We start from the raw sequence: 26424 nt of genomic DNA, 5'->3' as shown, positions 1-26424 counted from the left end.
ATGAAAATGTCCATATCAGAACATAATGTTAAGTAGTTCTCTATGGATACATATTCAAAGTCTGAGATGTGATTGTCCCCCCTGCCCCAGACAAGAAAAAGAGGCATAATGTTTGATGTAGCAATGTGGAATACTTTTATATATCTGGCACTGGAGAAAATTGTGTGCTTTGTTTCTGACCAGATTTTACCAGAAACTGGCAAAATCAAAAGATTAAATAGAAGGTTTGAGTTGAAATGAGAACTCAAAGTTGTTTCTTGACTTCTGTGCTGCGTAACTAAAAACTCCATCTGAGGGTTCTTTGTGATATTTTTCTTTTTATAGTGGTATTAAAGAACATTTTGTGGAAGAAAGTGATAGCCACCATGGGGCTGAGCTTATCGTATTTTCCCTGGTGCAGTTAAGGAACTGATTGTGTAAAGGTTTTATACGTTAGTGCCTATTCAACTGTGGAGGTTAAACTGAGATTAACTATGCTAGTACTGTGTTAATCAGCATTCATTTTTTTTCTTTTCATCCTCAGACATACCCATTTCATACACCTGTAAATCCAAAAGTTGTCAAAGATTATTATAAGATTATTACTCGGCCCATGGATTTACAGACCCTGCGTGAAAATGTTCGTAAGCGGCAGTACCCATCCCGAGAAGAGTTCAGAGAACATCTGGAACTGATTGTTAAGAACAGTGCAACATACAATGGTAGGCTATTAACAACACATGGAAATGGTGTTTCTGCTAAAACCTTGCACATGTATGAGGTGTGGATCTTTTACTTTAGAAATAATGAAAGCAACAGAAAAGCAGAATAAATTCACTGTCAGATGTGAACAATAAACATACGTTTTTCCTGATACACCTAAAAGACTATATTAATGTTAATGAGGTAATTCATAAATAAGAAAGAAGTGGACCCTAGCATTTAACAATAACTAAATGATGACTGTGATGTAGTAACTGAAGTTCAATTATGGACCTATCAATGACTGAAGACGGTGGTGCATATATTAAGTCAGACTGCACTGAAGCAAACTCCTGCATATCCCGTTCATACAGGGTGAGCCTAAGCAAAACATTGTTTTGAGTAGACTACATTATGAGTGTTCTTCCTTTTTTGCTTTCAGGCATGGATCAGTGGGGAGATACTTATTTTCTCAATATTATGCTTTAGTGAGTGAATCTTTCGGTACAGATAAGAATCATTCACACCTTTTGAACCCATTGCCTTGGAGCATGCCTTTGTGTAGAGTTTACTGTAATGATTTTGCATGTTTTGGTTCTTAGTTGCAATACTTTTTTTTTCCCCATTTGGGAAGGTCAGAAAGCTAGTTTAAAAATCTCAAAAGCATAGATTCTGCAGTAGGGTGTGCATCTGTTTGGGAAAAGTGCTGATTCATTGAGTAACTATAGGTCAGCTGTATTCTGACCGCTTATAGAAAGGTCTTTGTCCAAACAGTATTCATTCGACAGATAAAAAAACCTCCCAGCTGCATTGAGTCTCTCTGGGCTGTGCAGCATTCAGCATGACACTGACAGTGCTGGTTTTGTGCCTTTAGTGCTTCCTTTATTATTTTGACAGCTAAGCCCCTGTTTTAATGTGACTTTTTTCATAGTTCTGTTGCAAATACTTGTCTCTATGTCTGAAGAATCATTAAATTATTTAAAGCTGTGTTTTCTGAATATTCCTTAACTGTCCATCTTTCCTTCCTTAGCAATTCTGCTTCACTGACTGGATTTAGTGAAGGAAACAGAAATTTCATGACTTACACTCTGAAAGTTTGGCAAAGGTGGAGAGCTTAGAGGCCATTCTTCCACAGCCACAGCTGCTTTCCAATAGGGTTTCCAAACCTTAACAGAATGTATACCAGAAGTGTGAATATTTGCTACAAATAACCTTTTCTCATACAAAATCCATACTAAACTTTAGTAGTTGTGTGTATTGAGAATATACTTGAGGATATACTCCCAGCTGTGCTAGAAACGTAATCAGCGATGCTTTAGGAATAAAGGTTAATTTATATTGTGACATAATTGGTCTTTTTCACTGGGCTGCAGTATCTCACTGTACTTGCTGTGTGTTTGCAGGGCCAAAGCACTCACTGACACAGATATCTCAGTCCATGCTGGACCTGTGTGATGAAAAGCTAAAAGAGGCAAGTCTTGTGAATGAGTTGTGATCAGAGTGGAGAGGGAGGGGTGGTCAGAGGTGGTTGGGGAGTTTGAGGATAGAGGATGTGAGTAGGCAAAACACAGGGCTTTAAGGAAAGTAGAAGAATAAGGGAACTGCTTCCCCCAGTCTGGGGTATATTTGAGTTTTTACAATTTTAAACAGTTCACATCGGAGTCTTATCAGAAAACAGATGCTCATTTGTTACTGAGTTACTTTATCCTGTATGTAGGCTTATATATAGGCTATTATCCCCCCTTATTTACAAGTGTCTTCATAAAAAGGTGAATGGGAGTCTCTTTGGGACAGAGTATCCTGATATTAACAGTTATTAATTTAGGGTCAGCCACTGATGTTCCTTGCTTTTATTGCAGAAGGAAGATAAACTGGCTCGGTTAGAAAAAGCAATTAATCCTCTCCTGGATGATGATGATCAAGTGGCCTTTTCCTTCATTTTGGATAACATTGTCACTCAAAAGATGATGGCAGTTCCAGATGTATGTAGCTTGAATAGAGTGTGTGTGATGTGCAAAATGTGCTGATTGTAGTCCTGTGGCTGTATACTTACATTGTGGTGGTTAGTGCACTGGAAAAAAAAGAGTGCTCTGTCAGGGAGTTGGCCTGTGATTCTCTGACTGGTATACACACACACCGGTACTCACCCCTTTCACTGGAGCAAAGGTCCAGAAGTGAAGGCTGAGTTCCAGGGTTTTTTTGCTGCTGCTCTCACTCCTGGATAGTGCTTTTGTCAGCCTCCCATTAGTATGAAGTCACTGAATTTCATTAAGCATGGTCACTATATAACATACTCTTCTGCTACTTGTAGCGCTTGCTTTGGTAGATCTCGAAGCACTCTGCAAAGGTACAGTTTTCAGGTCTAAATGAAACACAAGCTGCTTTCTAATTGATCAGCTTACTCAGTGTTGTACTAGTTCATTAGTATTAAAAAAAACCCAAACCCCTAAGCTTACCAAATAAAACTGCACAATGGACTTCAGTGTCACTCATCTATAATGTGCATTGTGGCTGAATGGAGTAAGGAACAAGAGTCTGTAGTGATTAGACTGAGTGAGAGAGCACTTAATGCCTGTCCTCTTTAAAACTCTGTTGGTTCCATTCTCTGTTGTCACCAAGTTCTTATTTCTGATCTTTAGAAACAGATTTTGAAATTTGTTTAGTGCCATTATACCATGATTTAACCAGCTGTTGAATGAGTATATATAGCCCCTGTTGTGAGATCAGACCTATACTTATATTCTTTGTTTATTATATGAGCAATGAGTGTTCTTGCTGGACACTGCAGTTATGTTGTGGAGGAAATGGTGATACTAAATAGAAAAGTCCTTTGTATGATTATTATTTTGTATTACATGTTCCTACTGTCAAACAGGTATCAACAGGCCTAGTTAAAAATCCAACTGGTAGATCTTCTTTTCTGTATCTCTCCTGAAGCTAAATGATTGGATTAAAGATGCCTTGTGATAAATACTTCCCATACATTTTGAGTGTTAAGCAGTTTATGAAATTTGTAACTCAAACTGTAAAAAATTCTACACAGAAGCTTCTAAATTTGTCTATGTTCTTTCCTTCAGTCTTGGCCATTTCATCATCCAGTTAACAAAAAGTTTGTTCCTGATTATTACAAGGTGATTGCTAATCCAATGGATCTAGAGACTATCCGCAAGGTATGTAGCTTGAACTGAGCAGCCACTTGAGAGATGTTTAGACTTGATTACTTATTGGTCACAATCTCTTCCAGAATATCTCCAAACACAAATACCAGAACAGAGAGACTTTCCTGGATGATGTTAACCTCATCCTTGCCAACAGCATTAAGTACAATGGTAGGTGGCAAAAATAAGGTTTCAGCTGCCTTCTGTACTTAAATGAATACGTCTGGGCACCTGTTCTGTAGTTCTGTAAAAGCTTGAAGCTGTGAATTGTGAGCTTGATTGTTGCTTTCCTTTCCTGCTCAGAAAAGAGATGCTTAAACAGTGATGTTTTCACTGTCACTTGGTGCTTTATTTATTCTGTCATCTTGTGCAGAATGGGGCAGTTGTGTTTGGGGAGGCTTTTCTACTTGTTCAGTACACATCCCTGCTTCAATGATTTGTTTCTGGGAATTTCTTTGAGATTGACAGGGTGCAACTTTCCTATCTCCTAAATCATATTTCTAATGCTGGAACAAACTGGTTCCTCTTTGTTAGCTGAATGTGAACCCTGCTTTATATTTCTCCTTAGATCAGAAGGTGTTTGGATATAGGGACCTGTGTCATGAGAGCTGTGTCACCAAAACAAGTCTTTCTGTCTGATCAGCTGGAACTGAGCAAATGTCAGAATACATAAAGAGATTTGTTTCTTGCTACAGGGCCAGACAGTCAGTACACAAAAACAGCCCAGGAGATTGTAAACATCTGTTACCAAACTTTAGCTGAGGTATGTGGACAACTCTACTGTAATATTTTTGTATATTTGAATTCTCTGTTCTGCAACACTAGCAAGCTTCTTTGTTCTTAGTATGATGAGCACCTGACTCAACTTGAGAGAGACATCTCTACTGCTAAGGAAGCAGCACTAGAGGAGGCAGATCTGGAAAGTCTTGATCCTATGACCCCTGGTCCCTACACTCCACAGGCAAGTGACCAAGCAAAGTTTTCACTGCTTTTCTTTTAGTTTCAGTCTCCTGGATTTTTGATCTAGAGGTGCCTCTTTGTTTACTGTTCTGCATCTGTCTGCAGTTTGTCGTTTACTAGAGTATCTTGCTACATGGTGAGCTAACAGCTATTTTTAAAGGATAAATACGAGCAGTGGTTATGATGCTTTAGAGTGTGAGATACCTAAGACAAAGAAGGTAACTTCCCAAGCAACTTGCAAAACTGGTCTCAAGATGAACTGTGTACAGTCAGGTACAACTAAATGTTGGTTGGAAATTCAGACTGCAAGTGTAACAGAAACCCTCAGAAGGCAAGCAGTGAAAAGGTAAGGAGAGCATGAGGAAAAAACATCAATACTGTAGTGCTGAGAAGAAGCCAGAGAGCTGTTTGGTGGGGGTATGCTGAAGAGGCCTATTGCTATGAGCAAAGAAACTGCCTAATATGGTCTGTGAAGTATGACTCCTCTGCATTCTTTGGTGGGATTCTTTGCATTTCCTTATTTTGGTTCTAATGGAATTGACTTTTTTTTTACTCTTCATTATTATTTTATAGCAGACAATTGTGTCTGTCGGTTATTTTGTATGTATTTAGACCAAGATGGAAGCATAATTTATACTGGAGTTTATATGACAGACTGCTTTTTCAGCGTTTACAGTTTGGCAAAGTTTTATAAGCTATTTAGATTTTTTTTTTTTTTAATGCTTCTTCTTGCCTTGGGCTCTTTAGTTGTTTTTAAAAACATCAGTAAAAAACTTTCACCAGGAATGACAAGCTCATTCCTGAAAAATAAAATTGCTTTTGGAATTTGCCTGATAAATTAGGTAACAGTTCAGGGAATGTCATCCTAGTGTCTAAGATGTCCCTTTTGTTTATATGGAAAAACATGAAGTTCTTAAGCCTTGGGAAAGATACCTCTGCTAATAACTGAATGATCAAAATTCAAATGTATACCCAGTGTAGGAAGACAGAGCAAAGCTTTGCAATTGTTCATCCCAATTGTAAACCAATAATTTTTCTATTTTGTGCAAGTCTAGTGTGATTACATGCAACTTTCTAGATTTAATTTTAGTAAAGTCAGAGCAGAAAAGAGGGGCTTGAAGTTCAGGAGCAATTTAATATCTTACAAAGATTATTTTTAAGAGAAAAATTTGTTCAGGCAGTAAGTATAGAAAGATTATATGGCTGGAGCCAGGATAGCAGGCCACAAACAATTTTGAGGCAATAGTTAACACCCTCCATCCATCTCTCCCACCAAAAAAAACCCCAAAATGTAGAATTTTGGGAAGCTAGAAAGAACTTTCTAGGAATGATGATTGAATTCAATGGGGTGGGAATACCGAAACTGAGTATCACAGAAAAAAGACCTTCCTGGCAATGGGAAGTGTTAGGCTGAAAGGGAGTCTTCGGAGATTAGTTGTTGAAACTACCTATTGACACATTTCAAGGAAGAATAGATGGAATTAAGGATGATCCCAATACCTCAAAGAATGAGGGACAAAAATGTCATTCTTTCTATCTGATGGTTTCCTTTCCAAGAGCAGTATTACCTGTTCTTTTATTTTTTTTTCCAAGTTGGTGATCAGGAGAGAGAAAAAGAGGCTTGAGGAGTGAACTGCCTATTAGTTGTCTGCTTGTTCTCTGTGCTTGCTAAAGGAGAGAGCTTCCTGAGCTTCTCCCTTGAACTTGCCATCTGAAGGCCACCCTTTTCCTCTGCTTTTTGGCTGGAGGTACACTCCTGCTTCCCACACTCCCAAACTTGTCACAGGTGGCAGGTCTGGTGATGATTACTTGGCTTTAAATACTTTTATTTCAAATGTAGTTGTGATGATTAATATTTATCTCCCCATATGTGTCTCCAGGAGTTGGACTGCAGGATATAATAAGCAAATACAGCAAGCAGAGAGCTGTCTGTGGTTTATATGTCTGTTTAAATTCTTAGGAAGCCTGTTTTGCCTAATTTAAATGGTATTGCTGCTGCTTTTAATACTTTCAGGATTGTCATGATATATAAACTGTGTATTATACGGGCATTTTATCAAAATCCTAATCTGTAGTTCCTCATTAACTCTTCAGAGGCCAAATGGCATGCAAACTACAGTTTGGCTTTAGAACACTCTATCCAAACCCCCCTTTTTTCTTGCTTTTGTCAGCTTTAGGGACTCTTGAGACAGTGATTTACATAAAATTGAATGAAAGTTGAAGTTTTGCTATTTCATGTGTGATAGACTTTTTCCAGTTCTGATAGCAGCATTTGTGGTTGCAACACCATTTCCATTGTAGGAATGGAAATTGAGAGCCATGCTGAGTCAAACCCAAGGTTGATGTAATCAAGTATTCTGTCTTTGACAGGGACCAGAAGTAAGTGGATGCAAACATACAGTGATCCTTCTTACAGTGAAGCTTCTCTGCTTCTGGCAATTGGCTGTTCAGGCACCTTAAACTGGTGTTGCATCTGGACCATTGTATTTATGAGCTGCAGAGAGACCTATTCTCTACAAATCTATCTAATCCTTTTGGAGACCATTTAAGATTTTGGCCTCTGTACGATTGCACTGCATAGAAGTACTGACTTCTGTTTTAAAATCTGCTATCTGGCAAACTTCAAACCTGAGGTTGTGAGCCATTGCATTTTACCATGGTTGTTCTTTAAGAGTAAATAACTTATTTTGATTAAACAGTGTTTAGTAACATAAACACTGTGCCAAAAAATGCATTTTGCATTTAGTCCTGAAATCCCAGTCTTGCCTCTCAAGATGCTGTTCTAGTCTCAGTTCAGTGCCTGAGAATGTTATGTCTCCTGTTTCCACATATACTTTAGCCACCTGATTTGTATGATACCAACACTTCCCTCAGTATGTCACATGATGCTTCAGTCTGTCAAGATGAGAGCAGTTTGTCTGCTATGGACACTCCCATCACTACCCCAGAGAAGCGAGGAACTCAGGTCAGAATCCTCCATTTTTTCATGTGGTTGGAGAGTTGGGTTGTATAAGCAAATTACGGAAAGGACGGAATTACTTTGTAGGAAATAGGTGACAAAGATCAGCAGGTTTCCCAATCAGCGAAGGGAATTAATTTCAAAAGTTATGTAATTTCCTTCATTTTGACTGCTCTGAGGGAAAAGGAAAAATTCAAAGAGCACTGGGAATTGAGACGCTGCAAAACAAAGAATAGAGAATCAAAAGCTGCAAAAGAACTGCCTAAGGCCAGTTATTTGTTTGCTTCACTACTTCTGGGAGTAGAAACCTGGTGACTCATGCTACAAAGGGCTAATATGCAATCCCTTGTTGATTCTGAATAGGGAAATAGTGAAGTTATATTCTGTAGAGTTGGAAGATGATAATTAGAGTATTATGGCTGCATCCAGTGACAATTAGAAGCTGTATGAACACCTAGGAAGAGATGGTTGCCACTGTAGATATGTTAAAGTTGTAAAAGGAAAGAAAAAGCAGACAGGTTAAAGGTATTAAATCACGATAAATGAACTTGTTATAGTAACTGCAGAATATTTTTTCTCAGTCTTTATTCTGCATTAAACAAACAAAAAATTAGAGGAGAGGGAATAGCAGAAGGAAATGCAGTAATATGACCATGAAAATAAATGACCATGAGGAGGAAGAAGGTGAGGAGGGCCATGAGACTGATGGTGGTACCAGAAAGACTAGTGAGAGCTATTCTGAGAAATCCAGACAAACAGAGATTGAATATGAATAGTTCCATCTAGTATTGTGGCTGTCTGTAGCTTTGAGAACACTTTCTAGGTTTGGAAGTCTTCAAGCTTTCTGTAGACTTTGAATTTATAGTCTTTGAGACAGAATCTGTATGTCATCTCTACCTTGGACTCATAGTGACTGAGGGAAGAACAGGAGAGGGAAGGGCAGGACAGAAGTTGTTGGAAACTGCTGTCTGATTTTAAAATATTTTGTGAAAATAAGCACTTCTTAAAATCTAGTGGTATTTTCCAGAAATAGCTAGGTAAACAAAGAACTTTGGTGCTGTATGGGTGGAGATTCCCTTTTCCAGGATGAGCACATCAGGACAAAAGTGTGTGGAGGCTGTGTGCTCTCTGATCTTGGAATAAAGAGAGAAAGGATCCTTTCTCTGCGAGTGATGTACCTATATTTATCTTTTTGTCTTCCCCCTCTTGTACGCCTGCACCCATCATTGTGGCCCAGACGTCAGTCATGCCCTTTGGTTTATGTCCAGTAGCGCCTTCCTCAACAGTATTGCTATTTGTTTCCCCATTCAGATGCGCCAGGGGCGAGGTAGGCTGGGCGAGGAAGACTCTGACGTAGATATTGAAGGGTTTGATGAGGATGATGATGGGAAACCTAAGACTCCAGCCCCAGTGAGTATATTTACAGAAATCCCAGCCACAGTCTACATGTTGACTTGCATACTTGTGGTAGAAGTCTCCATAGTATAAGGGTTGTCTGCTGTGTCTGCCACCCTGAAAGACAGCAGTATTCGTAGCAACAGTTAGACTCTTAAATGTAGTTTTAAAATGTTAGCATTACGAAATGAGTCAATACTTCAGAATGAACAGTGTGATAAATAATAGCCATATGCTGGAAGTGGCAGCAGTGGTTTATATGTTGTTTGATGTTCACTATCCCTGTTCTGTATGACCTAGGAAGTTGAAGATGCAGATGGTGACCTTGCTGATGAAGAAGAAGGATCAGCCCAGCAGCCCCAGGCCAGTGTCCTCTATGAAGATCTGCTCATGTCCGATGGAGAGGATGATGATGATGGGAGCGATGAAGAGGGAGATAATCCTTTCTCATGTAGGTGTCCTTTTTTATAAAAGGTTGAATAGGAGCTGGTTGTTCACAAACCCAGCTAATCTTCTCATGCTTCCATCACAAAAACATGCAGTAGAGAGCGTACAGCATAATTGGGATATGTAGGCTGGGCGGTCTAGTAGTCAAAAAGGAAGAGAGACCAACGGGTAAGATGAGAAAACTGGATGAACATAAATAGAACTGAAAACAAAGTGGAATAGGAGTGCTGTGAGTATGGACACAAAAGAACGCAGAGTTAAGACAAGGTCTGGTTGATTGTATTTCATAAAGTGAAACTGCAAACGGTTCTGAAAAGACTGTGACACTGACTTGGTGTGCAGAGCCAGGAATGGGCAGTTTAGTACAAGCACAACATTTATTTTAATATGAAACAGTGCGGTCAATGTTATCAAGAACTGGAAGAGATGTCTAGAGGTTCTTCAGGTAGTTTCCCTGTTTTACTAAAAATTTTGCCATGCAGAAAACCTTACAGTGGTACGTAGTGATGGCTTCTGAAAATTATTAGGGGGAGAAACAAGGGGGAATTATTCAGAGCAGACAAGCAAATAAAGACTTTTTGAGTAATGCTGATAATGAGATTGTTTTTGAGTATGGGTATGTAACTGGCAGAACAAAACTGTCGATTTGTGACTAAAAGGTTGGTTTATTACACAGCTATCCAGCTGAGTGAGAGTGGCAGTGACTCAGATGTGGAGCCCAATGCAGTGAGACCTAAACAACCTCATGTTCTTCAAGAGAACACACGAATGGGCATGGACAATGAAGAAAGCATGATGTCTTATGAAGGAGATGGTGGGGAGACATCTCACGTTATGGAGGACAGTAATATCAGGTAATTAGAGCTGAGCATCTTGCTAAAATAATTATTCAAAAAAATCCCTTTTAAAGATTTCTGAGGTTTTTATCATAAAAAGCTAAAGAATACCTCATGTTGTTTCCGCTTAAATTACTTTGTCACTGTTTTTAGTGTTGCAACCATAATCACCATAATTGCAATTTACTATCAACAGAAATTTGTTTTTTCTGTTAGATTTTTTTCACTAATAAAAATGTTAGTTAAATTAAAAACAAACATTCTTTCTTGTAAGTTAGATGATTTCCTGTATGTAATGTTTTTTGAAGGCAGGACAAATAAAGGTTTTTATAGGTTGTCTCAGAAACTACAAGATGCCTTTGAAGTTAAAAGATGATTTAGCTGATTAGCTTCATGATTTTGTTATTTTTCCTCTAAGAATAAGCAAAGAAACTGCTTAGTTCAAGTCCAAAAGAACAGGAATATGCATATTCTGTATTTTGGAAGGTGTTCCATTATTAGAAAATGATAAGTACAGCAATATCAGATTTATTTTTTTACATTCACTTGAGAGAATACTGACCTACTCTTCCTTCCCTGGCTGTCCTGTAGACTGTTAGCATTCGGTTCTCTCTTCTTTTGCTACTCTTGGAATTCAGCCCCTTAATGCAATTACTGATATTTGCCTAATAAATTATCATACAGGTAGCTATGCTGGGTCAGTCAAATGGTCAGTCCAGCCCAGTATCTTGACAATAGCCATCAGAAAATGCTAGAGATGATAATGAGAATGGGCTGTTTGCCTTTCTGTCTGCAGTAAAGGTGACAGATGGAAGGTGTCGGAGTGATTTGTTTTTCCTGCCCTGAGTACCTCAGAGTGGGATAAGGATGCTAGTAGACAATTGTTTCATCAGGAGAACTATTTTTATTTTAAAAAGCTGGCCATTGACAGAATTGAAGCGCACAGTGGTTCCAAAAGTTCGACAAGCACTTCAAGCCAGGGACCTTTTACAGGAGTTAAATACAGAATTGTTGGTATCAGCAACTGATTTGAAATGATGGTAAAGTATCTTCTTTCTTCTAGTTACGGCAGCTATGAAGAACCAGACCCAAAATCCAATACAAGAGATACTAGTTTCAGCAGTATTGGAGGGTATGAGATCTCAGAAGAGGAGGAGGAGGAGGAACAGCAGCGCTGTGGGCCAAGTGTATTAAGTCAGGTCCATCTGTCTGAGGATGAGGAAGACAGTGAGGACTTTCATTCCATTGCAGGAGACAGTGACCTGGACTCAGATGAATAAACCCCCTTTCCTGAGATGATGGTCATACTGGGCTACTCTTGGCTCCTCAATTTCTCTTGTCCCAGTTTGGTATAAGGAACAATATAGTGTGGACTGTGTTAACAAGAAGTCGATTTTTTTGTATAATATTTTAATTGGTTATAAAATATGTTATGTGATTGAGTAAACTGTGAAAAATAAGCTTTAGACAAGCATGACTTGCTGAAGTTTTGGGTTGTTACGGCCTGTACTAGTTCCAGAATCCAGATTAAGATTTGTATGGTTTGTTCTTCAGTCTTTATAGATGTAAAATAATTTCTCATAAATACTGGCCTGTTGGATACATATCTGTCTGTGAGAAAAACAGTGCTTGCTCAGAATAAAATACCTGCATAAACAACTACAAAACAATTTTAATTTCATAAAGCAAAGGTTTTTCTCTGGACCACAGCATGAATGCAGTGTCTGAAGTCTTACACTGGGCTGGTTTTGATAATTGCTTAACTACTTTGAATACTTCAGTAAACAGCTGCCCTGTTTTTTTTTAAAGTTGCAATTAGTCCCAGAAATCAGAATTTGGTAATTTGTGTCTTCAGGAAGGCCCATTTTTCATAGGAGATTCCTCATTTTCAGTCAGCCGAAAAGCGTGCACAGACCCCAGGGTTCTGTATGACATTCTCCTGTACCACCGACTGACTTCGTATAAATAAAACTCGAGAAGGTTTAAAGACGCGCTGATTTTATCGCCGTTTATTCCGCGCTCCGGTGTAACCACAGGCGCCGTGCGCCGGGACCGGACCTCGCCCCCGGCCTTGCCTTCCCAGCAGGTGCCGCGCCGCCGGCACCCGGATGTACCACGGGAGCCATGTGTGGGGGATCCGCACGACGGAGGGCGATTGCGCACGCGCAGTTCAGCTGCGTTTGTCGCAACGGCTTCGCGCGGAAGGATACCGAACTGACAGGCGGTCTCCGCTCGGTGGAGCGATTGGGTGCCAGAGGGCGGGCTTGGCGGAAGGAGGCAGAGGAAATTCCGGTAGGTGTCCATCCGCTGCACAGGGGCTCCATATGGGCCCGCTGGCTGGCTCCGCCCGAACTACTTGCCGAGGGGAGTTAGTTCCGGCAGCAGCCATTCGGCAATTTGCTGCCTCCGCTACCGCCATTTCGGGAGCTGCCGCTTCAACGCGCCGGGACCGTGGGCACCTCGGTCCAGCGCCGCCCCCTTCAGCCGAGTTGGCCTCTCCGCACCCACGGCCCTTCTGCTGCCTCCACTAGAGCCTCACCGGCCCCCTTTCCCGATGGCGACCTCCGTGGGGAACGTGGCTGACAGCACAGGTACCATTGCCTGCCGCATGGGGACGGGAGCGCCGGGGGCCAGCAGCGCCACAGCCCTGCGGAGGCTGGGCCCTGCCTTCGCCCGGGGCCGCACGGCGGCCTGCGTCCCCCGGGGCCGTGCCTGGCTCCGCGCGAGCGCGGCGCTCCCTGCTTCGCTGGGCCTGCTCCCGGCAGAACTTTCCAGAAGCGGCGGACTGGGCGAGGCGGTAGCTACCGGCGTGGTCCGCGCCGCCTTTATGCTTCTCTCCCCTTGGCTCGGGGCTGACGACGGGCCCGGCCTCGTTCCGCGGTGGGCTCCTGTCGGCGCTGCCCGGCCGCAGCCTGCGAGCCGCTCCTGGAGCAGCACGGCGTGGTTAGTTCTTAATGCGGTGCTCTCCTCTCGCTATATTTATCCGACTGTCAGGTGACTGCGTTTTTTGTAGAGGACAAAGGAGGGTAAAAACTTAACCCAAAATGTATGTTGACTGGTCCAAAATCTCTCGCTACACTTAAGGAACAGGTCAGCCGAGAAGTACAGCGCTTTTCTGGACAGTAAGATAGCGTGCTCTAGCTAAGAACGATCCTGTCCTGTATTTAGTTTACAGATCCAGAAGTTGAGGGACGGGGGAGAGAAGAGGAGAAATCTCACTTTCCCTGTAGAGCAAGAAAAAGAAATATTCTGCTTGCAGAAAGGATGAAAGGACAACACAGCTTTATCCCCCAGATTTTTTGGGGTTTTTTTGTAACCAGAGGGAAGGAAAAATATGAAAAACTGAAATTATGTCTGGGAAAAATAGGGACAAAAAATAGGATCTGTGGAGAAAGAGATGGGATGGCAGTGCAGAGGTAGGGAGGTAAAGGGAAATGGTAGTGATACAGAAGTGGAGATGGAGAGGCTAAGTGCTGCAATACGGTATTTTGTTCCTCAGCTAGAATCGCATGTCTAATCGGTGACGCTGCGGCATCCTCTTGCAGCCTTAATCTGTGGAGGTGAAAAGAACATGTGCACGCTTGGGGAGAGTCTTGTGCTCCTCATCACCACCACCTCCCCGATGGAGGTGGCAATTGCTCCTGTCTGGGCCTAGATTTTTTCTAAATTTGAGGCTGAGCATGAGTGGTTGGTAAGTGCTTAGGATGTTATTTCGGGGGGGGAGAGGCCTTGGGTGCATTTGTGATAGTTCTGTGGGGCTTTTTATTACGCTTGTATTCTATAGAAGTCTCAGGAAGGGTTGTTGTCATAGCATGTACTAGACTTTTGCAAGGTCATAGTCAAAGCATGTAGCACAAGTTAGCCTGGGTACAGAAATTCATATAGGCAAGACTTGATAAGGGATTCTTAGAGCTGTGGCTCTTCACTGCAGTTGTTTTCTTTAGCGATGGGTTCAGTGAGTAACCGCTGATGGCTGTGTTAAGGATTCTTTGGGTTGTAGAACTTTTCTTCTAGCCAGCTTTCTTTTAAAAGTTTAGCTCACTTTCAACTTTGTGATATAGCCGTCTACTTCCTACTTTTCAGTGAACTTCTCAAGGATCGTTGCCAAAATACTTGTTTGGAGGTAGATGACTGGCTATTTTACTCCGAGTGATTGGTTTGCTTTATCTCTTTGGGGGGGGGGGGGGGTTGTTCTGTGAAGAGACTTGATAAACGAAAGAAAATGTTAGTGTTTCACTTATTTTGTTGCTTTTGTTCACAATTTTTATTCCCAGGTGTCAAATACAGTATTTCTGCACTGCCTTCTCTCTTGCCATGGGAGCGCCAATTTCAGTTTCACTTCTTGCTTAAGTAGACAAAATGTAGCATTTAGATAATGGTTGGAAGCTTCTTTCCAAGTGGTCATAAGAATTTTCAGTTTAAACTTTTGGGATTGGTGGTTTTTTTTTTTGCTTTAGCTTTGATAACACCACTGAAATTTATTTGAAGAAGAAATTATTCAGTTAGGTCCATGGGACATACTCTTCCTTTATTCAGCTTCCCTGTGTTTGCGCCATCAGCAAAACTTGGAAAATATGCTGGCTGCCAGAGGGGCTAACCTGATGTGGCTGTTAGAACGAGGGAGTGAGGAACAGCATGTTGGTACTCCAGTATCATTATTACTGTCAGCACCTTGGACTTTCATAAATGGTGCTGTCATTCTCATGTTGAATAACAGTTGTATCTGTTTATTGCCAGTAGGTTTAACCAGATACTGAAGTCCACTTTTCCTTTAGTCAGGGTTTGGAAAACTATTAAGCTTGGCTGCTAGAAAACAGGAATCTAATCTGGATGCAGATACTTGGTTAGTAATTTGTGAAGTATCTGACAGCAGGTAGCTTTGCTAGTTCCAACTTGCTGTGAAACAGTTAAGGTTTTTAGCACTGACAGAGACAATATACTGTCTGGAAAAACAACTTCAGTTACATCATGTAATGTTTTCAATCTTATCTTTAAAACTTACTAGTGTTAAAAAAGCAATTTTGAAAAAAATAATTTATATCAATCCCAATTTCATAAAATAAACACTAGATAGTAACTCTGTACCTAATCTCTTTGTGATTATTTTGCTATCTTTAAAGTTCTCACAAAAGTATTAAAGAGTCTCAGAGGATTTTTGTAGTACCTAACTGCAAAAATACATGTACTCAGATATTGAGATGCTTCTTTGTATGAGGAAGGATTTCTCTGTTCCATTTAAATTCAAAATTTTAAAACTCTGTAGGTCCAGGTGGGAAGGGTTTTCATGAATGGAATTAAGTGACTGTAGAGTACTTGAAATGCTGGACTTCAGGAGTAGTAGTAAGAGGTACTTGCAGTAATCAAACCTTTTACTAATAAGAGTCATCGGTATAAAGGCAGAATTTGAAGGCCAGCACTTCTTTCTAGGGTGAACGGTTGTTTTTCCAAGCTGCACTTGTCTATATTTTAATACAGAACCATGCTTTATAAGAAATGTGATTTACTTTTCACACTTAAGGTTGTTTTGTCTAGAACAGGCAGTGTGTGTTTTATTCAAGTATTTTGTTCTCCAAATTTTGTATCTTAAATAATAAAACCATTTTGTCACTCCCATTCCAGCTAAGCCTCCAGAAGCAGTAACTCCTTTCCTCTACCCTGTCTGTTTAATGGTTCCTTCTGTAGGCCAGCTGCATATCATTGAAGTGTGTGTTTGTGTCTCATCAGATATTGTTCTAAGGCAATTTTTTTTTTCTATGAAGGAATTTTTAGTCAGAGAGAATGTAGGAGTACAGAGGATTCAAGGAATGTTATGCATTGCTTCCCCCCCCCCCCTCCTTTTAAAAGAGCTTTCACTACTGGCACAGCAAAACTTTGTTTTGTTGAAGTCCTTTGAAGTCTTTGTCTGCTGTCCTTCATTTCCCTATTAAGTTTTTAGAACTTGTTTTATTACTACAAAGCATAAAATTTACAGTCTTGGGGGAGAGTGAGGAGAGTCATTGTTCTGTTAGCAGCACTTCTACTGTAATGAACCAAAGTAACTATATTTCGGGTTAATGGAAAATGATTGACTTACAGGAAACACATAGACTGTAATGACTGTGAATATTTGTTACTAGCTGATGAAGTCATGGACTTGCACACATAATGTTACAAATACCATAGTAATAGGTTGGGGCATGAAGATCTAAGAGTTCAAAATGCCATGTGCTATAGTGTTTTATGTAATTTCAAACATTTTCATCTTTCAGTTGTGTACACTTTTTTTCACATTAATTTGGTTTGTTTTTTGTTTTGTTCCCATTATCTAACTTTTTGTTTTCCCCCTTAAATGTTTTGGTGATTCTCCAGAACCAACGAAACGTATGCTTTCCTTCCAAGGGTTAGCGGAGTTGGCTCATCGTGAGTATCAGGCAGGAGACTTTGAAGCAGCAGAGAGACACTGCATGCAGCTTTGGAGACAAGAGCCTGATAATACGGGTGTGCTTTTATTACTATCGTCCATTCACTTCCAGTGTCGCAGGTTGGACAGGTAGGAGACTTGATGTATTCTGTCATGTTTTCTCTATAGTTTGCACCTCTAGTAGTACAGAGCATAGCTAACAAAAGTTCTATTCTAACATTGATTTCTTTTTTTGTTGCTGAATGCAAATACTGACTAACTTCATGGCAGCAGTAAGGACTGGTCAAAAATAATGTTCTTCCTTTTTGAATTTTGTTAGGGTAACAGAAATACAAATAGGAATCGCCAGCTTTACAACAAACAACAGATCTTGCTATTATTCTCATGTTATTTTAAGATTGGCATGTCAGCCACACTCGTGTGTACTGAAGGTATTTACATGTGTAAGCAAAGGCTTTTGTTTATTTATTCCACCTGGAGTGTCGAGGTTTGTGGCTTTGTTTTCTTTTATTTTTTTACATTGCAAGACTGATTGTTTGCTGTGAAATGGCATGATTAGTTAAGGATTTTTGTAATCTGAAGGTTGTCTCTCTATTCTTTCTGCTTGCCTGTTCCTGATCTTTCTTTCTGTGCGTCAAGCATTTTGAACTTCACTTGTTCTGGCTATAAATCTGTGTGTGCTGAACTTTACATCTCTATCTGTCAGCTATGTCCTTGCTTCTTGAAAAGAGTATGGAGTAGAACATTGCTTAAAGCATGCAAATATTGGAAGAGGCTTCACAGGTTTTCTGTAGTGTTTTCTCCAAGTTAGTTGAGTTCAGGTTGTTTGAGGTGACTTGAACCCTACTGATTGTAAATGAGAGTTGTCTGTTCAGTAGAATCTAAGATAGGAACAGGGGAGATGATAGTTTCAGCTGGGAGAAGCTAAATATACAAGACAGTTCTGTAAGTCCAGATTTGTTTGCTATATGTTTGGCTCACTTAAACGTGAGTGTTCATTAAGTAACTAGGTAAACAGGCAAACAGTGAAAGTCAAGGGTGGTGGTTTTTGGTTTTGTGTTTGTTTTTTTTTTGCTAACTTGTCTAATTTTCTCCAGGTCCGCTCACTTCAGCACTTTGGCTATTAAACAGAATCCACTGTTGGCCGAAGCCTACTCTAATCTAGGCAATGTGTACAAGGAACGTGGACAGCTACAAGAAGCAATTGAACATTATAGACATGCACTACGCCTCAAACCAGACTTCATTGATGGATATATTAATTTGGCTGCTGCGCTGGTAGCTGCAGGTGATATGGAAGGAGCAGTACAGGCATATGTGTCTGCCCTTCAGTACAACCCTGTAAGTAACACTTTATTTTATAGGAGAACTCCATACTTTACTACTGTCCCAGGACACACAAGTAGCAGGTTTCAAAGAACAAACGATAACCCTTCCCTCTAAAACGTACACTGTAAAATTAATGATCTACTTAATACTTTTCTTAAGGATCTTTGAAAGACTTCGGTCACAAAAAGTTTTATATTGCAATACAGTAAGGGCTTATTTATTGTAAGGTTATTTATTTATCTGTGTTGTTGAGATAACAAAAAAGCAAGGAATTTTTTTTTTTCCTGAATTTAGATGTTTCAGTGAATAATCTCATTTAGCTTTGTGTGCTTTAAGGCAGTATTATTATGGTGAGAGTATCACTGCTCAGATATGAATGTGAGATCTTGAAAAATCATCAGGTATTACTTTATCACAAGGCGCTAGTGAGGCCCCTCAGCCTGTTGCACCAGCAAAAGACCTCAAAGGAACTAAGGGGTGTTCCTCTAAGGGGGTAACATGGCTGACAGCCCAGCTGAAGTGTCTCTGCACCCGTGCACGCAGCATGGGCAGCAAACATGAGGAGTTAGAAGCCACTGTGCTGTTAGAAAGCTATGACCTGGTTGCCCTTACTGAAATGAGGCAAGGAAAGAGGGGTGGAGGCGTTGCCCTCTACATCAAGAAATGGATGGAGTGGGAAGAGCTGTCTCTGAAGAATAGCCATGAGCAGGTTGAAAGCTTATGGGTAAGAATCAGAGATTGAGGCAACAAAGGGAACCTCACGGTTGGTGTCCACTACAGGCTGCCCAGTCAAGGGGAGTCTATTGATGAAGCCTTCCTACTCCAGCTACAGGAGTTGTCGTGCTTGCAGGCTCTTACTCTGCTGGGGTACTTTGACCACCCTGACATATGCTGGAAAAGTACAATGGTGAGCTGTAGGCAATCCAGGAGACTCCTGGAGTGCATGGAGGATAACTTCTTAAGTCAGGTAATAGGCCTACCAGAGGGGATGCTATACCGGACCTGTTGGTCACCAAAAACTAATTGATGGTGTCAAGATGGGAGGCAGCCTCGGCTGCAGTGATTGTGCACTGGTAGAGTTCGCAGGGGTAAGGGGCAGGCAAAGAGTAAAGTGAATTCCTGAGTTACAGGAAAGCAAACTTCCAGCTCTTCAAAGAGTTAGTCAATAGGACCCCCTGGGGAACTGCCTTTGGGGACAAGGGAGTGCAGTGGAGCTACCAGATCTTTAAGGACACTTTCCACAAAGTGCAAGATCTCTTGATCCCCAGGTGTAAGAAATCAGGAAAGGAAGGCAAGAGACCAGCATAGCTGAGTTGGGACCCACTGGGCAAAATAAAGGGCAAGAAGGAAATGCATAGGCAGTGGAAGCAGGGACAGGTATCCTAGGGAGAGTACAGGGACACTGCCTGTGTAGGGATGGGGTCAGGAAGGCCAAGGTGCAGCTAGAGCTGAACTTGGCATGGGATGCAAAGAATAGTAAGAAGGGATTCTATAGATATGTCACCCAGAAAAGGAAGGTCAAAGAAAGCATACCCTGAATTGATGACCAAGACTGGCAGACTGTTAACAACAGATTAGGAGAATGCTGAGGTACTCAACAACTTCTTTGTGTGCCTTCACTGGCGGTCTCTCTTCCCACACCTCTCGACTGGATGGACTGCAAGACGGGGACTGGAGGAGCAAAGTCCCTTCCACTGTAGGAGTAGATGGAAGTTCAAGACCACCTGAGGAACCTGACCATATACACAAGTCTTTGGTACCTGACGAGATGCATCCCAGAGTCCTGAGGGAACTGGCTGATGTAGTTGCTAAGCCATTCTCCATGATATTTGAAAAGTCCTGGCAGTCAGGTGAAGTCCCTGGTGACTGGAAAAAGGGAAACATTGCATACATTTTTAAAAAAGGTAGCAAGAAGGAGGACCATGTGAACTACTGACCTGTCAGCATAATCTCTGTACCTGGGAAGATCGTGGAACAGAACCTCCTGGAAGATATGCTAAGGCACATGGAGGACAGGAAGGTGATTCGAGACAGCCAGCATAGCTTCACCAAGGGCAAGTCCTGCCTGAACAACCTAGTGGCCTTCTGTGATGGAGTGACTACATCAGTGGACAAGGGGAGAGCTACCAGTGTTGTCTATCTGGGCTTCTGTAAGGCCTTTGACACGGTCCCCCCGTAACATCCTTCTCTCTAAATTGGAGAGGTATGGATTTGGTGGATGGACTGTTCAGTGGATGAGGAATTGGTTGGATGGTCGCATCCAGAGGGTAGTGGTCAATGGCTGAATGTCCAGATGGAGATTGATAACGAGCGGTGTCCTTCAGGGGTACCAACATTGTTTAATATCTTCATCACTGACATAGACAGTGGGATTGAGTGCACCCTCAGCAAGTTTGCGGATGACACCAAGCTGAGTGGGATGGTTGACATGCCTGAGGGATGGGATGCCATCCAGAGGGACCTGGACAAACTCGAGGAATGAGCCAGTGTGAACTTCTTGAGGTTCAAGGCCAAGTGCAGGGTCCTGCACCTAGGTTGGGGCAACCTCTGGTATCAAGACAGGCTGGGGGCTAAAGGGATTGAGAGCAGCCCTGCTGAGAAGGACTTGGGGGTATTGGTGGATGAAAAACTGGACATGAGCTGGCAATGTGCACTTGCAGCCCAGAAGGCCACCCGTATCCTGGGCTGCATCAAGAGAAGCATGCGCAGCAGGTCGAGGGAGACGATTCTGTCCCTCTGCTCTGCTCTGGTGAGATCCCACCTGGAGTACAGCATCCAGTTCTGGAGTCCTCAGTAGAAGACAGACATAGATCTGTTGGAGAGGGTCCAGAGGAGGCCAAAGAAAGGATCAGAGGACCGGAACGCCTCTCCTGTGAGGACAGGCTGAGAGAGTTGCGGTTGTTCAGCCTGGAAGAAAGGAGGCTCTGGGGAGACCTTATTGCAGCCTGCCAGTGCTTAGAAGGGGCTTATAGGAGAGATGGGGACAGACTTTTTAGTAGGGCCTCTTGTGATAGGACGAGGTGTAATGTTTTTAAACTAGAAGGGTAGATTTAGACTAGATAGAAAGAGGAAATTTTTGACAGTGAGGGTGGTGAAACACTGGCACATGTTGCCAGAGAGGTGGTAGATGCCCCATCTTTGGCAACATTCCAGGTCAGGTTGGATGTGGCTGTGAGCAACCTGATCTAGTTGAAGATGTCCCTGCTGACTGCAGAGGGGTTGGACTTGATGACCTTTAAAGGTCCCTTTTAACCCAAAGTATTGTGTGATCATGAAGTCATAAATTTCATGGTGATGAGAGTTGCCTTGGTTATATTTCCACTCTGGACTGGTCTACAGAAGCATCATTTTTATGCTGTATAGGCTGAAACTGAGTATCTGACTATAAGTGACAGGTCTGTAAAATAGGTCTTCTGTTTGGATTTTTGGTTGTAACTGTTTTGAATTGACATTTTTAGCAGTCTCATACACTGTTTACTATCTTCTGTTTATTTTGCATTGTACTCAAATAATTTCTATAGTACTACTCAGAAGGGATCTGCTTGCTATTTGTTCATACATTTTGTCAAAAAATGCTTAATGCAGCATTGGTCTGGTGTGCATATATCCTTTTTCCCTTTGAAAAGGAAAGGTAAACCCAGTCCATGAAGAGCTCAGGATCTTGTTTTGCTGTGTTTTTCAGCCTAGGTGTACTTGTCTAACTTACTGTGCTAGTGGAGTTTATACATTGTTTAGAAATACTGGAAGATGGTCTTTCCTTACAGGAGTTGAGTTTTGTTTAGGTTAGAAACTTTGTTGGCTAGTGTTGACAAAAATGTCCCCATTCTTTGTAATCTTTACCGCTAGATAATGCAGGTGCAGCCTATGCAGTAGTTACAAATGAAAGAACAAGAACATGTGGCAAGGCTGTTGAAAATGAATGCATTAGTGGGAAGAACAGGGAGGAAAAACTGGTTTGGGGATACAGGAAGCAAAATCACTTTATATAATCTACTTAAGAGCCTTAATGGCAGTGGTGTAACTTAAGAATACAGGTTTGCAGTCATGCTTTAAAAAAGGAGGGGAGTGCCTTCAAATATTTATGTATGCCAAAAAAAATTAAGCTGCTGGGGGAGGCGTTTGGTTTTAGTTTTCTTTTATATTTCTGTATAAAGAAGAATTGCATGAAATACTACTTTCTTCTTTCTACTTCTTTACAGTTGTATTTTTACATTACTAAAATCACTAAGATTGTTGGCTATAATTTTAGCTCAAGAAAAATAATTTACATTTGTGATGTATTTATTAAGAATTTAAAATAAGCTGTAGAGGACTGGGGTGTTCCTTTGCAAGTTCTGTGTGAAGACTTCTGGGGTGTTTGAAGTCTTGAAGCTGATAGTGTGACTTTGATTTTTCAGGACTTGTACTGTGTTCGTAGTGACCTGGGGAACCTGCTCAAAGCCCTGGGTCGCTTGGAAGAAGCCAAGGTAGGTGTTGGGTAGAATAAATGTAAACGTCAGTGTTTTGAAAACTTGAACTTTGCACCAAGTCTTCAAATCTACGTTGATCTACAGACAGTCTGAGAAACTGCTGAAAACTGAAGGCACTGAAACACCCCAGAGTAGTTGCAGGGCAAGATATGGCATGTCCATGTTTAAAAGTTGGTTTAAGTCAAGAAATGGAACATTACCAAGCCTTTCTGCTGAACTAGACTATCTGATACCATTCTGAAGTGTTGGGCAGGGGCTCCATCATGCTCTTACCTGGAAATAAGTAACAGTCCTTCAAATCTGAGGCTTGCCTGCTGGTGCCAAGCAGAGAGCCTGTGGTTAGCTCGAGATCCCTGTACGATGCAGGTGCTATTGAAAATGCTGCTCTTCTAAAGTCCTTTGTGGCTTGTAAGTGGAGAAGAAACTTATCCAAATGTTACCTTGTAATATTGGCTTTTAAAGATTTTTATTCTTTTAACTTTTCCCTTCCCTTGATAGTGGAAGAAAGGCTAGTAAATGATCAATAGCTGCAGTATGCGACCCCTGCCCCAAATATCTTTTCTTCATGTCTTCCCTCTCCCCTCCCCCAAAATAAAGAAATCAGAAGGACAAAGCTGGTTTGTTTGGGAAATGAACTGATCGAAAGAAAACTTGCTGTAGTGGAAAGGTGGCTTCTAGCAGTCTTGTGTTTCCTAAACTGAGAATTCGAGCACCAAGATGAGTTTAAAATTCTTGGCATGTTAAAACTTGGATTGCACAAAGAAATTGTCTTGTTACAAGCCACCTTACGCGTCCGCGCTGCAGGGGTGAGGAGTGTGGAGAAATCGGAAACACTCTGGACTCCACGTCTGTCACTCCAAGCCCCACGCGCATGCTAAAAAGTGGAGTGTATGAACAGCGTAGCTGTCTGTTTGGCTGCAGCACCATTTGGGGAGGGTTATGATCTTTATGGGGTAATGGGAGTGCAGGTTCAAAGTTCATTATTTTTTTTTTGATTTCTCTTAACAACTTGGATGTGTGTACCGTCCTAGGGCAGCCTAATTGATTTGGTCAGATCCAGGTTGAAAATATTTTGTAGCAGCATTTAGAGTTTGAGCAGTCTTTGAGACACTTGGTTCTCAGCCCACCAAGCGGACAGCTAACATGAATTGCACTTCACTGCAGCTTTAGTGTGACTGGTATAGGCCAAGACACTGCGCCTGCCTTAGGTTGCTGACTTCTTTGTTTCAGAGCTCTGGAGACACCTAGTTTGAAAGTGTTATTCCGTTTTGTGAGAACTTAATAAACGAGGAAAAACATCTTGAGTAAATTGCAATGTGTTTCTTTGGTTATCAGTCCATTTGAAAGATCAAGCCAGCAGATTCCTTGCAGTTTGAACTAAAATTTAATTTCTTTGTAGATATTTCAGAGCCTTTCTTCCAAAAAAAAAAAAAGTCCCTGCTGTATGCAATTGCCCTGATTAACCCTCTCCCTTCTGCATGTCTCCCTTGTTACAGATTGTCCTTATTCCCATGTGTTAAGACATATCCAAAAAAATGCAATTGCTTTGTTGAACTCTTACTAATGATCTTGTTTTATTTTCTCTCTTGTTTTTGGTTTTTCACCACTGATATTGTATTTAGAAGGTTTCAGGTGGGTGAAACCTCCTATTCCATGCGTAAGGTGCCTCGCTGAAGGGAGCTCGAGGCCTGGATCTAGGGCAGACACACACCTCCTCCTCTTCCAGCAAGGAACGCACCGAAAAGTCACATGATGAGAAATATGGTAACGGGTTTGTAACTGCCACAGCAAAACCATTTGCCTCCATGCCTGAATCTTCTGTCTTGTGGCTTCAGAAACAGCTTAAAATATTTAATTACAAGCAAGTAATGTAAGAATATTTTATACTAGTAGCCACAAATTCTTTCAAAGAAATAAAGTAAAAGTAAATTAAAATATTTTTTTTAAGAAATAATTGGAGATAGTTAATAGTAAAAGCTTCTAACTCTTCTGGTTGTTCATTTTTTTCCTTTTTTCTTCTTTGTTTGGATTGCAGCGTTCTGCTCTTCTGATGATGCGCTGTGATCCTGCAGTAGCGCAAAGGCTGCGCAGCGGTAACGCGCATTGCGTGCGATTAAGCCCTCGTGAACGGTTGACTAGATGATTAATCTCTGATTGGGTGACTGCCCAAGCTCCAGGCTGTAGCCTTTTGGATGAAATTGGGTTGTAACGCATTTAGAGTCCAGACATCAAATTTAATATGTGAGTTTCTGTATGGGCCTGTCTGGTAGATTAATGATTCTGGTTGGCCGTTCACTGGACCTAGGGGCAATCAATATAGCAAAGCAGTTCGCAGCGATAGCGTGGCGCCGTGCTGTTTAGGATGCGCAGCGATTTCTTGCGCTTGCATTACAGGGACCTAAACCTTCATGCAATCCTGTCATTTGAGGTTTTGAAGCTGCAGATGATTGAATGTATTTGAAGAAATGGGGAAACGAGATACAGATTGGGTGTGTCGGCTCACTTGACAAGGAGAATTAAAACTGAATAATAGCTTTATCTTTTTCAGTAGTTTTTCTAATTTTTTAAAGTAATTTCTATCTGTTTTAGAATATTTCACAATTTCATTTTATTTCACAGCAAAGTTGTTTTTATGCAGTAAATTTTTTTTTAATGCACTTCAGGGTGGCAGATATTTCCGCTGAACTACTTGAATTATTTCTAAGATGATTTCTGTGGTGACCTGGTGTCTAAAGGCGTGTTAATTTGTTATCAGCATAACTGAAAAATGGTGGGCTTGCACCTGGGTTTTGGTTTGCGCTGGCGCAGGATCAACAACAGTTTGCAGCGCATTAGTTTTGGCGCAAGCTAGCCTATACTGCAGGGTCACTTTTGGCTGGTTAGAGAAGGCATACTAACAATTATTTTTTCTCATTTTTTTCTTTTTACAAATATTCCCCTTCCCTTGTATCTCTCTTCTTTAACTGTTCCAAGGCCTGTTACTTAAAAGCAATTGAGACTCAACCAAACTTTGCAGTGGCTTGGAGTAATCTTGGCTGTGTTTTCAATGCCCAAGGAGAAATTTGGCTTGCAATTCATCACTTTGAAAAGGTAACTGTCTAAGCCAGTCAGCTTCACTGCTAGATTTTAATGTACGTGCAGTTGTCTGCTTATAGATGATAGAAATATTTTGATCAGCAGTAGAACTTCTTATGATGTTGTTAGTTAACATCCTATATTAATTGGATTTTTTTTTACTTCCTGATGTTTCAGACTGCCTGTATGCTACTAGAGAGATATGTTTAGCATTGCCCGAAGGACTCTACACACATGTCAAATATAAGAAGATTCATTAAGTTGTTTTACAGTCCTTTTCCAGAATAAACTTTTTAAAAATCTAATTTGATGGGAATAATGCTTTGTGTGTTTTGTGTATGAGAGGGAGAAACAACTTTCTGCTTAAAATTATTTTTCACTGATTTTTTTTTCAGGTATTACTATCCTTTGAGTAACTGAGTAGAACAATTTTAAGTGACACACTCTTCTCCAGGATTATTTTTCACCACTGTTGTTTCAGACTGCTCTAGACTGGTATCATTAACTAGTTGTCTGATACCTTCTAGCTAGTATCTAGTTAGCATCTTAATTCAGTTTGTACTCATCTTTTACGTTTCTAAGGTGACCTAAAATTGAAAATGTGAACAGTTTCTTCCTGATATTTATGGCTTAAGAGCTACAAAAATAATTTTAACTGCTCAGGATTTTTTTTTGGATCTGTGTCCAGTTAGTGGTAGACTATAAAGTATTTTAA

At 41.0% G+C, this 26424-nt stretch overlaps 2 protein-coding genes across 4 annotated transcripts in view; both read left to right on the top strand.

Annotated features, from left to right (window-relative positions):
* TAF1 (TATA-box binding protein associated factor 1) overlaps nucleotides 1-11716 on the top strand; it is a gene marked incomplete at its 3' end in the record, with an annotated part of 33785 nt that extends 22069 nt beyond the window's left edge. For both annotated transcript variants that reach the window (XM_082004247.1, XM_082004248.1), the window contains exons 28-38: nucleotides 524-701; nucleotides 2085-2152; nucleotides 2541-2663; nucleotides 3759-3851; nucleotides 3926-4010; nucleotides 4535-4602; nucleotides 4684-4800; nucleotides 7639-7764; nucleotides 9454-9604; nucleotides 10277-10454; nucleotides 11500-11716. In XM_082004247.1, the coding sequence (XP_081860373.1) occupies nucleotides 524-701; nucleotides 2085-2152; nucleotides 2541-2663; nucleotides 3759-3851; nucleotides 3926-4010; nucleotides 4535-4602; nucleotides 4684-4800; nucleotides 7639-7764; nucleotides 9454-9604; nucleotides 10277-10454; nucleotides 11500-11716 (1404 nt within the window). The remainder of the gene's footprint in view (nucleotides 1-523; nucleotides 702-2084; nucleotides 2153-2540; nucleotides 2664-3758; nucleotides 3852-3925; nucleotides 4011-4534; nucleotides 4603-4683; nucleotides 4801-7638; nucleotides 7765-9453; nucleotides 9605-10276; nucleotides 10455-11499) is intronic.
* A 1005-nt stretch (nucleotides 11717-12721) lies between these two features.
* OGT (O-linked N-acetylglucosamine (GlcNAc) transferase) overlaps nucleotides 12722-26424 on the top strand; it is a gene marked incomplete at its 3' end in the record, with an annotated part of 29718 nt that continues 16015 nt past the window's right edge. Inside the window, exons 1-5 of one of the 2 annotated variants that reach the window (XM_082003954.1) lie at nucleotides 12722-13027; nucleotides 16815-16965; nucleotides 17934-18177; nucleotides 22563-22631; nucleotides 25608-25724. In XM_082003954.1, the coding sequence (XP_081860080.1) occupies nucleotides 12991-13027; nucleotides 16815-16965; nucleotides 17934-18177; nucleotides 22563-22631; nucleotides 25608-25724 (618 nt within the window). In that variant the 5' untranslated portion in view covers nucleotides 12722-12990. Of the gene's footprint in view, nucleotides 13028-16784; nucleotides 16966-17933; nucleotides 18178-22562; nucleotides 22632-25607; nucleotides 25725-26424 lie in introns of both variants that reach the window. The other variant, XM_082003953.1, reaches the window with a different exon arrangement.

Source organism: Phaethon aethereus (assembly GCF_964289735.1).
Source record: "Phaethon aethereus genome assembly, chromosome: 10".
Taxonomy (NCBI): domain Eukaryota; kingdom Metazoa; phylum Chordata; class Aves; order Phaethontiformes; family Phaethontidae; genus Phaethon; species Phaethon aethereus.
Note: the sequence above shows the minus strand (reverse complement) of the source record. Positions and strands in the feature narration are given on the sequence as shown.